Genomic DNA, 15392 nt, shown 5'->3' with positions numbered 1-15392 from the left:
GACCTGAAACCCATCCCAGAGGATGGATGGATGGATGGATGGATGGATGATGGATGGATGGATGATGGATGGATGGATGGATGGATGATGGATGGATGGATGGATGATGGACGGATGGATGGATGGATGATGGATGGATGGATGGATGAATGGATGATGGACGGATGGATGGATGGATGATGGACGGATGGACGGACGGATGGATGATGGATGGATGGGAGGATGGATGGATGGATGAATGATGGACGGATGCATGGATGGATGGATGATGGATGGATGGATGGATGGATGATGGATGGATGGATGGATGATGGATGGATGGATGGATGATGGATGGATGGATGGATGATGGATGGATGGATGGATGATGGACGGATGGATGGATGGATGATGGACGGATGGATGGATGGATGAATGGATGATGGACGGATGGATGGATGGATGATGGACGGATGGACGGACGGACGGATGGATGATGGATGGATGGGAGGATGGATGGATGGATGGATGGATGGATGGATGGATGGATGATGGATGGATGGATGATGGATGGATGGATGGATGGATGATGGATGGATGGATGGATGGATGGATGGATGATGGACGGATGGATGGATGGATGATGGATGGATGGATGGATGAATGGATGATGGACGGATGGATGGATGGATGATGGACGGATGGACGGACGGACGGATGGATGATGGATGGATGGGAGGATGGATGGATGGATGAATGATGGACGGATGCATGGATGGATGGATGATGGATGGATGGACGGACGGATGGATGATGGACGGATGGATGATGGATGGATGGATGATGGATGGATGATGGATGGATGGATGGGTGGATGGATGGATGGATGGATGGATGGGAGGATGGATGGATGGATGATGGACGGATGCATGGATGATGGATGGATGGACGGACGGATGGATGATGGACGGATGGATGATGGATGGATGGATGATGGATGGATGGATGATGGACGGATGGATGATGGATGGATGGGAGGATGGATGGATGGATGATGGATGGATGGACGGACGGATGGATGATGGACGGATGCATGGATGGATGATGGACGGACGGATGGATGATGGACGGATGGATGATGGATGGATGGGAGGATGGATGGATGGATGGATGGATGGATGGATGGATGATGGATGGATGGGAGGATGGATGGACGGATGGATGATGGACGGATGGATGATGGATGGATGGATGATGGATGGATGGGAGGATGGATGGATGGATGGATGGATGGATGATGGATGGATGGGAGGATGGATGGACGGATGGATGATGGACGGATGGATGATGGATGGATGGATGATGGATGGATGGGAGGATGGATGGATGGATTGATGGATGGATGGGAGGATGGATGGACGGATGGATGATGGACGGATGGATGATGGATGGATGGATGATGGATGGATGGATGATGGATGGATGATGGATGGATGGATGGGTGGATGGATGGATGGATGGATGGGAGGATGGATGGATGATGGACGGATGGATGATGGATGGATGGATGGATGGACGGACGGATGATGGACGGATGGATGATGGATGGATGGGAGGATGGATGGATGATGGACGGATGGATGATGGACGGATGCATGGATGGATGATGGACGGACGGATGGATGATGGACGGACGGATGGATGGATGATTGATTGGATGATGGGTTGAAATACTGAATCCAAAGTAAATAACCAAAACCTTTGAGTTTATTTTTATTCACTTTTATTTTTTAGTTTTATCAGTTTGATAAATCCTCAAGCAGCAGAGATGAACTTTTCTATTTAGACTTGAATCTCTCAGCTGAAGAACAAACGTAGAATATGATCAGAGAAACTAATCATCACATTGATAAATCATTTATTTATAAAGTATACAAATACAAAGGAACAAATGTGTAGAAATCATTATTGGTTAACCTTTGTGCTATCCTATGGGGTCCAGATGACCCCCCCCCCCCTTCCATTGAAGTGTTCCCCCCACCGTGATAAAGGTGGAAAGATTTCATGTAATCCATGGACACCAGTGAAGATCACAAATCATTGAAGAAAAAAGGTTCAGAGCTCTGTCTAGTGGGTCTAGATGACCCCACTCCCAATGTTAAAGTGCCTAGGATAGCAGAAGGGTTAATAAATTCAGTCTAAAACATTTGAGATGATTATTTCTGAAAACTAGTTTCTGTATCCAGAATTTCAGGATTACAACTTTTATTTGATTTTTGCTATTTTAAATTAAAATGGTGAAACATCCCATAATGACCACACAGCAACGTTAGTGACCCTAATAGTTGAAAATCCTCCGCCTGTCGAGACTGCAGGTGACGGATGGTTCTGCTGGTTCTGACCCATGTTCATGCACGGCGGCGGCAGCATCATGCTGTGAGGGAACCTGCAGGAATTGAACCGACAGTCATTCTGGAACACAGTAGAAATCCATTCCACCCCTTTTGGACTTTAGGAACCAAAGAGGTTCATAAGTGGAGGACGGACTGAGCAGTAGTTCTACAGAATCTCCTCCCGGGTCACTACAGACCCCAGAGTGACCCCGGGTCACCACCACCCCATGGGCATTGGTGACGGAGCCGGAGAGTCTGTGGAGGAACTTCCCACTGAGAACGACGAGCAGTTCCGGCTCCGCTCCCACTCGGGACTCATTCCAGAACCGGGTCTAGCCCACAGCCCGGTCTCTGTTCCATTTGCATCAAAGTCGTTCCCGTGCTGCAGTTCTGGAGGAGCGCCGCCCCTCAGGGCGACGTGGGCTTGGATCTCCTCCCGAGCCTGCTCCACGTTCTCCGGCATGCCTCGGACCTCAAACACGGGCTCCTGGTCCCGGCTGGGTGTGGTGATGCTGGTGTGGGTCAGCTGCTGGATCCGCTTTACGGTGGCGCCTTTGGGGCCGACGACCAGCCCCACGAAGCTGTGCGGCACCCGGACCAGCATGGTGGTCGGTCCGGGCTGGTCGTGGGCGCCGCCGGCGCTCTGGTTCCTGCCGGTGCGGATGGCGGTGAAGTGCTCGGCGGCTGAGATGATCTCTCTGCGGGCCGCCGCCACATCCTCCCCCCGTCCAGTCACCAGGAACACAGGCTCCTCCCCCCGGACCGGAGTCTTGATGTAGGTGTTGGTCTTTGCCCGCAAAGCTTTGATCCTGCAGCCTGACAGGAAGAGGAGGAGCCAAGAGGGAGGTCAACGAGACGGACCCACACGCACGCGCGCAAACACGTGCACATACACACATGCACCCATACACATGCCTGCACTTACACACACGCATGCATACACGTGTGCGCGCACATGCACATACACACACATGCATACACCTGCACACACAAATACACGCGCCCACATAGCCGTGCACACACGCGCACGTGTGACTTGCTTCATGACGTCATTCGTGTGACCAATTGGAGTGATTCAATTTAGTTGGATCAACTTTTATGTTTTGAGAGTGAGCAACAATATTAATTTAAAGTTGGGTCCAACTGCAGTATTTAGATTGAATCAACTTAAATTTATTAGTTTGAACCTAAGTACATTAAGTAGGACCAATATGATTCATCTTTGTTCAAGTAAAGCTATCTAATCATGTGGAAATCATTTCCATAATTTTTTTATGTTCATTCAAAGTGAACGTTTTTTGAGTGTAGTTTACCTGCTTTGTTTTGTCCTTATTCAATAAAGGAACATAATGTTACACATTGTGTTTTCATATTTTAATGGAATGTGTATTTGTTTATATGACAGAGTACTAGGGCCCCACTGAGGAAAAAAGGATACAGTCATAAATTTATGAGGCTGGTTCTTTCTGCAGAAAAGCAACATATTCTTTTTACAGTTCTGATAGTTATGACAATGTGATACTTCATATTCTGGCACATCAGCATGTCTTCGTTTATGAAACCATACTGAAGGACAATTTCACGAAATGCCCCACATCTGTCATTTTAACAACTGTCCTCCTTTAAAACAACTGGTTACAATATTATGACTTGTCTTTTTTTCCCTCTGTGGCCCTAATATTCTATCATTTTATATATAGCCTTATAGTCTATGGGAAACTGTAAATTATCTAATGATAGCAACATCATCTAAAACTCATTATTTATCCAAAATGATTGACATTAATGATCACAAACGTTTAAATAATGACAGTGGGTCTAGTTATATGTGATAACAATCTATAGTGAGCAGTGAAATAACTATTGGTTTCCATTTGTGGCGACTGCTGACTGACGTTAGGGATGAGATTAAATAGATCCTGGAAGTTAGCCTGGTCTGGAGCAGGCTAACTCCACAGAATAAATCTCCATGGTAACTTATACCATAACATATCCTCCTGCCCCCTATCCAGCTTTAGTGCAACCGGATTGGGGATCAATTGAGCCAGGATCCCCAAGATATCCTGGCTTAATCCCTTATCCTACTTTTGTGCAACAGGCCCCAGGTAAAGCGGAACTCAGACCCACCTTGTTTGCCCACAATCTCCGCCACGTGCTCGGAGCTGGGAACGAGCACGCACGCGGTCATGTTGACGCCGCTACCTCGGAGCCGCCAGGGGTCCAAACCGGACCGGGACAGCCGGTCCAGCAGAACCTGCAGGGCTCGGACCTCCTCCGGGACCGGATCGTGGCTGCAGTGTGAGGTGAAGGATCCCGGCATCGTTTCCTCAATGAACGGGGGCGGGAACCTCATCCACCGGTTATTCCCGGTAACGACGAGATCAGCCGAGCCGGAACACCGAACAGAACCGTGTTATTCCGAGCCGCAGTCCCGCTGAAATATGACGCCGTGCAGCTCCTCCTTGAACCAGACCAGAGGGTCACCGTCAGGACACCGAAGTGGGCCACGGTACGGCAAGCCGTTAAGCCCAAAGAACAGCTGTGAACCCGATCCGCCTTAAGGATGTTCGGCTGCTGCTCTTTAAGACGGACCCGGTTCGACCTCAGAGCTCAGAAAAACACGTCCAGATCAGAGAACACAAAGACCTGATCGCCATCAAAGGTGTGGAGATTTGGGAAACGGAACTCCTGACAAAGTCTACAGCCAATCAGAATGCAGAACACAACGTAGTGTTTAAGAAGTCCATTCCCGCCATAACCCCTAACTACTAAAAACTATATAGTGCAGCTCTATGTAGATATTTGACAGCAGTTCAGAGCCACGCTCACTTCTATTGTTTCTCTTAAATGGCAGACATGACGTCATTGAGTTAAAATCGAATTAATATGATGGTTTTGGGATGATTATTTATGAGTCTACTGTCTTCTGAAGATAGAAACCTTGATGGTTTATTAAAATATACATTTAAATACAATTTTTGGTTAAAAATTGTTCTGACGCAATGCATTGTGGTCTCAGATCTAGTGAGCATGGATGCACTCTGGTTTCTCAGAGACTTCTGGGAAATTTTTAGGGTTCTGGATTGTGAAATTGTTCAGACAGATTCAGACAAACTAGAACATGGAGAACGCGCTGTGAGGTGGGCAGGACCGGACAGGACCGCTGTGTGGCAGGCAGAGGGCCACCTCAGGAGTTTCAGCTGTGTGCACCGGCTGCTCCATCAGCAGAGCCCCCCCCCCCCCGTCATGGCTAGAATCCGCCTGAGAGTTCAGTGTCAACCTGCTGCTTCCAGGTTGGACCGGCTGAGCGCCGCCACAGGCTGCCGGGCGGCGGCTGCCCGGCGCGGCGGGGTTTTGTTGCTGAGGGGAGCATCCGACGCTCCTCAGCAGTGGTGCTGAGGAGCATCGGTTGCAGCATCAGGCGTTGGTTGGCTGCATCATTTGACCAAAACCTATCCGGATCACAGGCTTTTTTTGGTTTCTGCTGCTCCTGTCCCATCCTCCTGGGCTGCAGGCTGTTTTGTTGCTCCACTGTTCTGCCCGTTCCACCAACCTCTCGCTGCCCACTGCCGGGGCTCGGCCTCTGCCGGGGACTCTGAGGGCCTGAATGTGCCTCCAGCTGTGGACTGACGTCCGTCCGCGTGCTGGAGCGGCGGGGTGACGGGGTTGGATAAAGAACGGTCTGTTTGGGTCTCCCCTCCCGGCTCCCTGATGCACTGGACACTGTCGAAGCTCAGTGTCCCCACGTCAGTTTGGCGTCAGTCGCCACCGCTGTACAAGGGGCGTGACCTGGGGTCTTCTTGTGCTGGGTCGGGCCGGTTGAGCCAAACAGACTTTGTGTGAGATTTAGTGGGACCGTAATGGTGGTGTTTGGGTTTTTGTCCTGAACTTTGTTTTTTTGCGTTTCAGGGGCAGATGGGCAGTGACCCCCTTTGCCCCCCGGTGTGTGTGCGGCGTTGGCGCCCAGCTTATTTTGAGCGTGTGTCATTGAATGCCTTTCAGGTTGGTGGAGGGAAGTAGTTCAGGCACCGCTGTCCTGGAGAGAGGGGAAAGCGTCTGTCTCCTTGTCTCTTTTCCATTTTTCCATTGTCCTTTTCTAATTCTAGTTTGTATAAATAAAGATTGGTATATTTTCTTCAAAATACCGGTCTCCTTTCCTGTCGGAGAGTCCTGCGCTTATTTGGTTTTAGTTTTTCTGGCTTTACTCTGCAGCAAACTGGGGAAACCGTAATTCCACCAATGGTCAGGTCAGATAACCATGAATACATGTTCATGCATGTTGGTTCCAAACAGTTTCTGAGGGGAAAATGTTTTTGCGTTTCTTGGTGGAACACGGACGGAACGATGAGCCGTTTGAAGCACTGCAGCGGTTCTGGATGCTTTTGGAATGAAACGTCTGGGCTGCGATGGGAACAGAAGTGCTTCTCTCGGGGATCAAACTTCATTTTTACCTGGAACTGACAGGTTTGATGATCTAGCTCTAACTCCAGGTGCATCTCTGTAGCTGCAGCCCTTCTTCAGTGTTGGGTAGGTTGGTGTTCCAACCACATCTCCAGGTCCAAACCCAGCATCTAGCAGAAGCTAATGAACTAAACCAGGGGTGGCAAACACGCCGTTCGCGTGCCGCATGCGGCTCTTTGCATCTCATTACAGTGTGGTGACCTGGGGGTTAGCCCCGCCTTCAGACTCATGGGAAGTGGGGAATCTTGGGTGTAGAGTTCCTCACTATGAGTGAGGGGGCTGTGAGCAGAAGTGACGTCCATGCTGTTTGGCTGTTTGGGATGTGTGCATATTACTGGGTGTTGATGGTGGAGAGGAGGATGTGCTGTGTGCTCCTCTGTTCACTTCTCTCTCTCTGAGACTGTTCGTAGTCGTACTGTGTGTGGGAGACGGACAGCTCTCCAATGCAGCCAATTACTTAGCAGGGCTCTTGTCTGCCGCTACAGTAACGAACCAGCTGGGTCGTTCCCATTTTTTCTATTTTGTGCTTCATTTCATAATTTTTTCCCTCTTAAACTACACTCAAACCATCAGAGGGTATTAAAAATAAATAATATATAATAATGAAAGTAATTTGGCAGTGTGTGTGTGTTTGATGCTGCTCCCGACACAGACGTGACCGCCAATCATTTGTGCAGGTTACGCCCAAAGTCGGAACACATAGACACAGATTAGATGTGCTGCAGACCGTTACCCTCATGGTCAAAATGGTGAAATTCAGAGTTTAGAGATAAACACGGGACGTTTCTGGAAGAACGGGAAGATTCTTACTTTTTTACTGAACAGAATGGCGTCACTATGTTTATTATTCTGAGCTTTTGGATGCAGTAACATTGTTTATGGCAGAAAAGAACAAAACGGATCCTGGAGAAAATGAAAAACTCTTCCTGATCTGACAGAAATCGTCTCCTTTATGAACAAGTTGAAGCTTTTCAAACATCCAAACGTCCATCATCCCACTTTCCTTCTTTGAGGAGCTCACAGCAGAAAGCTGCAATGAATAAAGCAGAACGTGACGCTGCTGCTGGACAGAAACGACCGCAGATCACTTTTCTCATGGATCCTCTAATGCAGAGACTGACTGATGAGATCCCTGCATGTCACTGATGAGGCAGCGAGAGAACCAGAGATGATTGAACTGAAATCTCTTTGTTACGTTTTGGAGAACAGAGAAATCCCCGTCTGGAAAAGAGCTGCTCTAAGCTGCTGTGATGGTCTCCTCAGTATATGTCTGTGAGTCCCTGTTTATTCCAGTGAAACAGGTGAAATCAAAGCATCGGTCCGTTCTGACCGACACTCGCGTGAAGGAACCGATCAGAGAGGCTGCGACTGAATCTAAACCTGATCTGCAGAGGATCACTAGAAACCAGAGAAATGCCGCTGAGATCATCATCCATCACTGCAGGAAGGTGAGAAACTCTGAGATGGAGTTTGGAAAACACACCTGACTGAACCTGCTGGTGTGAATATTTGAATGTTCCATCAATTATCAGTTTGTCATGTTAAAAGTCAATCATTAGTTTAAATAAAAACAAGTCATCAAAGCAAATTTTTTACTGAAGTTCTAAATTAATTTAAGTTGCACACATCTGAAATGTAATGTATTTAATGTGTTTAATGTGAATCTGAATGACTCAGACACCAGGAGGATGCTCTGTCCAGATGTTTGTGTATTTGTTGGTGTGAGGGTCATTGAAAGATGGATGTGATGAATGAAGGAGATACAAAGAATTACCAGTTCAATACTGTTGGATGAAAAGTGAAATATTCAGTTTTTATCATCGTAAATCTGACATCAGAGGAGTCAGAGCCTCACCAGCATCAACCTCACTGTGTGTCACTGAGTAGTTTTGTGTGTCAGAGAGAGGCAGAAAAAAAGAGTGAGAGTGTGTGTGTGTGTGTGTGGAGGGGGGGTCTGACCTCCAGGGTTAACTGTGTTAACTCTGGCTAAGCTGCATTGATGTGTGTGTTGAGGGTCGACACTTTCCTTGAAATAAACACAAGTACAATACTTGCTGTTGTGTTGTAGGGAGAGGAGTGTTATGGAAAATAATACGGCTTTAATTGCGTGTGTTTGTGTGTACGTTTTACGGCTGTGGCCGTATTTGGTTTTGGTTTGTTTGTTTGTTCTGTGTGTTTTATTTTTGTATCGGAGTGGGACTTCTGTGTTTTGTGGATCTTTGTTTGTATGTCTATGATTATTTGCAGGTGTGGTTCATGAAGGTGTGGCCTCCAATTGGTCCAGAGCTGGCGGAGGCAGCCCTTAAAGCCACCACTTGGACCTCCAGCCAGTGGGGAGGGAGCCTTGCTGCAACAAGTCTCCACTGCAGCTTGGCCCTCTTCTCCAGTTTGTTTTTGATTTCACCGCTTGTTAAGTTGTGTGTTGCACTTTTGTGTTGTGTTTTAGTATTTTGTAGTTTTGTCTGTGCTCACTCTGATTAGTCTTTTGGTTTATAGTTATGTTTTTAAGTGAAGCTGTAGGGGTGAAATCTTTCCACCTTTATCCACCTTTGTCATGGTAGGGAGAACACCTCAATGGAAGGGGGGGGGGTCATCTGGACCCCATAGGATAGCACAAGGGTTAAAAAGTCAATTGCAGTTGTTAAGCCCCGCCCACCTTCCCATGATTCCCCGTTGACCCTTTGAACTTGGTTCTGATTCTCCTGTTAAGAAGCGACTTCAGAAATCAAGCAGCAGGAAAATCTTTTATTTGACTTTAGCCAAAAACCATCAAGTCTGAAGGAAAACAGAGCGAAAGTATCAAAGCCAGACTTAGAACAGAGAGCCCTTCCATCAGCTGAGCTGTAGTTTACGATGATTGTCACGAGAACGCCTCGCTTCAGCAGAAGTACAAACGCGCCAGCTGGAAGCTATACAACATGCACATCACCCAGAAGATTGCATAGCTCCTCACTGTGTGCCCTTAGGAGGTGTGCTTTTACACGGGAGAACACGCGGTCCATGTCCTGGAGAACGCAGACGTCCCTTCAGTCCTGCTCTGCAGAACCGCGCATGGAGAACTGGGTCCGGTCCAGCCTGACCGGGCTGAGAGTCCAACTGTCAGGCGGAAACAGATCCGACTGAGACCTCTGTTGTCTGCAGGATCTCTGCGAGGTCCAGGCTCATATTCGGATGTGGAAGTTACTGCAGAGACAAGACAGACAAGTGGGACACATCAACCGTCCGCCGTCCACAGGGCGGCAGGGACGACTCGTCCATAACGGTTCCGCTCACCGTTGAACCATTGTGCCTCCGGTTCCAACGCTACATTAACCGTTCTAAGAGGTTCTTCAGTCGCGGCTCAGGTTGGCCAAGTGGCAGCAGAACCACAGGAACCAACGGTCCGAAACGCTCCGTTTAATTCAGCGCCGCTTTAAGAGTTGTGCTCCTCTGCTGCCCTCTAGTGGAAGCAACTGTGGTTTACCCTCCAATCAGCAGCTCAGTGGGCGTGGTCTACCTACTGACAGATGTTCCTCAAGCATTTTACCAAGAATTTCTGAAAGTAAAAGCATGACGGCTGAATGGAGGACGGGATCGGAGTTTGTCAGGGAGCGACCCGGAAACAGTAACAAAAGCAGGCCGACCGTACCACTGTGTCTGTTAACGTGTTGGTTCTTTCCACGCCGTCTGGAGGGTTCTGGGGTGGAACCAGCATTTCTCCAGAACGTCAGGAGTCCTTTGTGCCAAAACCAGCTGAAGGGAAGAACAGCAGGACTGAACCTCTGGACTCTGGCAGGAACATCAGTGACTCAGCAGCAGCATCTCTGTCATGTGATCACGCCTAATGGCTCTGCTGGAGCGGCAGCCGCTTATATGACCGTGTTGCCATGGTAACAGCAGACCCAGAGCCTCCTCTCTCGGATAACATTTGTGAGCTCGGCCGGGGAAGCAGTGATGGATGGTCGGCTATAAAACGGCTGTGTGGCTTTATCTCTGCCGCTTCATGCAGAGCAGAACCTCTGCAGCTGGTGGCACCGACCCGGTCCAAAAGCGTCTCAGGCTTCCAGCTCTGCATTGGACGTATTGATCTGATGCTGAGGTCACTGACATGGAGATGTCCTGCTCTGCTCACAGATCCAGAAGCTTCATTTTTATCCAACAGAACCAAAATGGACCTCATTCTGACAAAGTCCTGCAGAACCTAATGGATGGAAGTTTGCGAGTTTATCGAACATGCAGAAGAAGAAGTGAAAATTCAAGAAATGGCAGACGAGGGAAAAAACATCCTCTGTGGAGATTTTTTATCTTCTGCTTCACACAGTTAAAGATTTGAAACGAGGTCAACACACCGTCACACGTGATGAAGACCTGCGTATTTGGCAAACTTTTTATTCAGCTTTTATTTAGCACGTTTGCAATTTTCCCTGTTAATTTAGCAGATAGAGTCAATAGCTGCAGGTACGTGTGCAAAATACCTCTGATTGGATCAAAGATCAGATTAGACCTGAACTGTGTACATGGATCCAGAAAAACTTGATCCGAATATAACAAACGTTTCCAGACGCCACACTTTCAGTCAGAACAAATCATTGTGAGACGTGCAGAACTCTGTAAAATACCAGAAACCACCGTAGAAGAAGAAACATTGAGTTCAGGTGTAAACAAACGGACTGCAGCAGAGACCAGGGGGGTATTCCAGAAAGCAGGTTCTGCTAGCTCCCATGGTAAGTTTGAGGCTAAATGGAGGTGTGTTTCAGGGTATGTCACGTTCCCATAGCAACTCATGCTCTGAACATAACCAGGGGGGTATTCCAGGAAGCATGTTTAAACTCCCCTGACTTTAAGCCTGAACTCTGGCTGAAATCCATCTGAACTTGCTTACTCTGGGTATGTCGGTTCCAAAAGACCGGATATGAGTTAGTGTAATTACGCTCCACTTGGTAACCCTGGGTTAATGCACGTGCACAGCAGGTACATAAAGACATTCTCAATGGATCACAGATTTCTGGAGTCACCATGGAAACGCGTGGAGAAAAAAAGAAAGAGAGGCTATACTTCAGTGAGACGGAGTCTGAGATTTAAATGACGGCGTATGAAGATTATACGTCCTTAAAAAAGATTAAAGATTATTTAACTTTTTTAGCTCTTTTCTTCCCTGCAGATTTTTATTTATTTTTGAATAATTTAGCAAACATCATTTAAAAAATCTTTTGAACTTGACCTTTTTTAATCATTTTGACATTTCTCTCTTCAGTCTGAATCAAACTGTCATGAAAAGCAATATTTATTCTTCTTAATAACAGAATTTCTTCTGCCGGATTTAGAGTTCCATCAAATTGCTTTCATCTGCCTTTGGTTCATCAGCTGACGGAGGCTAACGGAATCTGGCAGAGGCTAACGGAAGCTGACGAGGCTAACGGACGTTAACGGAAGCCGAGGAGGCTAACGGAGGCTAATGGAAGCTGACGAGGCTAACGGAGGCTAACGGAAGCCGAGGAGGCTAACGGAGGCTAACGGAAGCTGACGAGGCTAACGGAATCTGGCAGAGGCTAACGGAAGCTGACGAGGCTAACGGACGTTAACGGAAGCCGAGGAGGCTAACGGAGGCTAATGGAAGCTGACGAGGCTAACGGAGGCTAACGGAAGCCGAGGAGGCTAACGGAGGCTAACGGAAGCTGACGAGGCTAACGGACGCTAACGGAAGCTGACGAGGCTAACGGAGGCTGACGACTTGGTTCTGGCCCGAGAAACTGGCCCTGAGGTGGAGCAGCCACTTTACCTGAGGAAGTCTGGAGCTTTAGAGATCATGTTCTCAAAGTCGGCGAAGGAGAGCTTGCTGTCTCCGTCCAGGTCGGCCTCCTCGATGGCTTTGTTGCACACCAGGGCGACCTCCTCTGCCGTCAGCTCTCCTTTGGTCAGCTTGTTCAGGGTTTTGTCCATGTCCTCCTTACAGATGAAGTTGTCCCTGTTAAAGTCTGAACCAGAACCAGAAGTTCTGTAAAGACACTCATGAAAAATGTATTCAAGCAGTGACTTCCTCGCTGTAGAGCGTCACCAGGGAAACCACATTCTGTGAGATCAAAGGAACAGAAAAATCCTTTGATCTTTGATCTTTCTAATCAAGAAATCAATCAATAAGAGGTTTCAACTTGAACTACGGTGACCTCACAAAGATGACGGTTTGATATTTAGCAACTTAAAGATTTTTGACCCAAAAAAAAAAACCCGGTTCCAAGCTGAACGCATCCATCAGGCTGTTCATGTTCCATTATGTGGGCGGAGCTAACACCAACGGTGGTTAATTAGTGTGTTAATATTCACCAGTATGTGGGCGGAGTTAACACTGACTGGTTAATTAGTGCGTTAATATTCCACAATATGTAGGCGGAGCTAACACTAACAATGGTTAAACACGAAACGTCCACCCATCTGTCACCTTCAGCTTCAATGCAGTTTCCTGCACGGAGGTTGGCCCACAGAAGATGACTGGTAGTAGCCAATCTCTGTGGGTTTTGGTCACATGACCCTCATTGTTTGTGTGTTTTATTCCCCCAACAAGCAGTAGAGAAAGAAACTTTTGAATCTGCTGTTGCCGTGACGACGGCCTCGTCGGTCTCAGAGGCTGAAAGCTGTAGAGCTCCTGCCGCGGGCGGGTGAACTGTTACCGTAGATCTTGAAGGCGTAGATGGTCTTCAGCTCCCGCGGCGAAGCCTCACAGAGAGCAGAGAACATGTCAACGAAGTCGTTGAAGCTCAGGTTCCCCTGTCCGTCCTCAGAGAACGTCTCCACGATTCTTTCCCTGAACGGGTTCTCCTGCCGCCACAGAAACAGAAGAACCAGTCAAGACCGTCGTGGCTGACGGAGACGCTGGAGCTCCGGTCCTGCTCTGCCCACAGAGCTCCTGGAGCCACAGTACCTTCAGCTCCGGCATGGTGACGATGAGGGTCAGAGGGACTTTGACGTCAGGGTTGTTGGTGTAGTCCAGCGGCACCAAATGTGGAGCCAACTCACGGAATCGTCCATGAAGCCTGCAGAGATCAGAGAGGACCGTAAGCTGTCAGCACCAAACCTCCTCAGACCACCACCAGAGAAGGAAGCATCTCCTCCACCGTAAGCAGACCTACGTGAGGAGCTTGTCCCACCTGCCCTCCATCTTTTACTCCTGCTTTGGTCTTTGCAGGGTTGCTGGAGCCAATCCCAGCGCAGGATAAAGTGATCAGAGACGCTGAGGTCCAGACTCACGTCTGAAAGAGCCTTCAGATTCCCCCTCAGACCTGTCGAGCAGGTGTTTGGACTTTGGAGGACTTTGGACTTTTGGACCCTGCTGGGATTTGAACCAGCAACTTGCACCATGCAGGCCTCCTGCACAGTCATTGGAGGCCAGCATTAAACCTATGAGTGGTCGTGTTAAACCCACAGACTTTATCATTATTGTCACGCTCAGCGTCATGATAACCTTTAAAAGCAATGATGTCACTATTACGCTCCACGTGACGCCGCTAAAAGTTGGAAGAAAAAGTTTCTGAACTGGCTGACAGCGCCCTCTGAGGGTCAGAACGGAAACTACAGGCGAACAGAAAGTGATTTTCCAGATCACATGATTTCTGCCTTTCTTCATATGTTTCCATGGTGATGACGGTGAAGAGACTGACCTCAGAATTTCCTTTCGGGTGAAGTAGGTGCAGTCCTGTGTACAAAGAAACAAACAAACAAACAGAAGGTCAGAGTCTCCGCTGGATGCAGAGGAGGCTGCACATCAACCAAACCGCAGCAGCCCTCTCAGGTCTGAGCGGCTTCACCTTAATGCCTCCCTAAAGGACATTCAGACCCGGGAGCCGCTGCTCCTCCGACTCCAGCATCACCTGATACGCCTCCAGCTGCTCCTCGGTGAAGGTCGTCTGCTTGTTGCCCATCCTACGCGGCGGATGCTCCCATCACACGGCGGCATCACACTGGAAAGCCCCCCAGAACCAGATTCCGGCCGCACCACAGTCCAGATCCAGGTCCTGGTCCAGGTCTCCACCGAGGCTGATGCTTCCGATGCTGGAGGAGGTGCGGAGGAAAATCAGAGGAGGACCAGCCGCTGCCTTCAGGCGCAGCTCTGGAAATAGGACTTCAAGTGTATTGGGGCTAAAGGATCTCAGTATTTTTATTAATATTTAACGTCTTTTGGGTTATTTCGTGTTTTTACTTATCAAAATGTGTTGCAAACATTCTGCTTCTTTAGGATAAATATAGATCATATATGTTAGATGTGATAAAGTGTCCCTCAGCGTGAATGTATGGCCGTTCAGCCCCGACTGTTGGAATGAAAGTTAGGCTTTTTGGACTGACTGTCATTTCACACGTGAAATGCTACATATGTTGAAGGAAATGTAATGTTTGTATAAAAACAAACTGTTAGTTTATTCTTGAGTCTAAATCTAAATGTATGTAGTCAACTCATCAACTGTTTGTTTTTATTAAACAACCGTCCGCTTTTATCTGCATTTTCCAAACATTTCTCATCATTATTGAGATTCTTTTTACCTTTTTCATTTTATTTAATAAAATTATAAAATAAAACGAAGGAAAATAAGA

General features: G+C 48.0%; 2 protein-coding genes across 3 annotated transcripts; both read right to left on the bottom strand.

Annotated features, from left to right (window-relative positions):
- Positions 1-1745: 1745 nt before the first annotated feature.
- On the bottom strand, positions 1746-5050 carry LOC105358857 (RNA-binding protein MEX3B). Its single transcript, XM_011494545.4, has 2 exons — positions 4500-5050; positions 1746-3188 (listed from the first exon to the last, which is right to left on the bottom strand). Exons 1-2 carry the CDS (start codon positions 4723-4725, stop codon positions 2587-2589), a joined length of 828 nt encoding a protein of 275 aa, XP_011492847.1. The 5' UTR covers positions 4726-5050; the 3' UTR covers positions 1746-2586.
- Positions 5051-9558: 4508 nt separating this feature from the next.
- LOC101164382 (calcium and integrin-binding family member 2) lies at positions 9559-14867 on the bottom strand. Of its 2 annotated transcripts, none has more exons than XM_023953795.2 (6): positions 14675-14867; positions 14465-14499; positions 13729-13840; positions 13478-13625; positions 12592-12758; positions 9559-10016 (listed from the first exon to the last, which is right to left on the bottom strand). In XM_023953795.2, exons 1-5 carry the CDS (start codon positions 14723-14725, stop codon positions 12625-12627), a joined length of 480 nt encoding a protein of 159 aa, XP_023809563.1. In that variant the 5' UTR covers positions 14726-14867; the 3' UTR covers positions 9559-10016; positions 12592-12624. The 2 variants fall into 2 exon arrangements, with proteins under 2 accessions (XP_023809563.1, XP_004086122.1); XM_004086074.4 differs by having other exon boundaries at positions 9790-10016; positions 12592-12787.
- Between the last annotated feature and the right edge of the window lie 525 nt (positions 14868-15392).

Source organism: Oryzias latipes, chromosome 3 (assembly GCF_053564925.1).
Source record: "Oryzias latipes strain Hd-rR chromosome 3, Olatipes_Hd-rR_3.1".
Lineage (NCBI taxonomy): Eukaryota > Metazoa > Chordata > Actinopteri > Beloniformes > Adrianichthyidae > Oryzias > Oryzias latipes.
The sequence above is the reverse complement of the archived record's forward strand: the minus strand, read 5'-3'. Positions and strand labels throughout refer to the sequence as shown.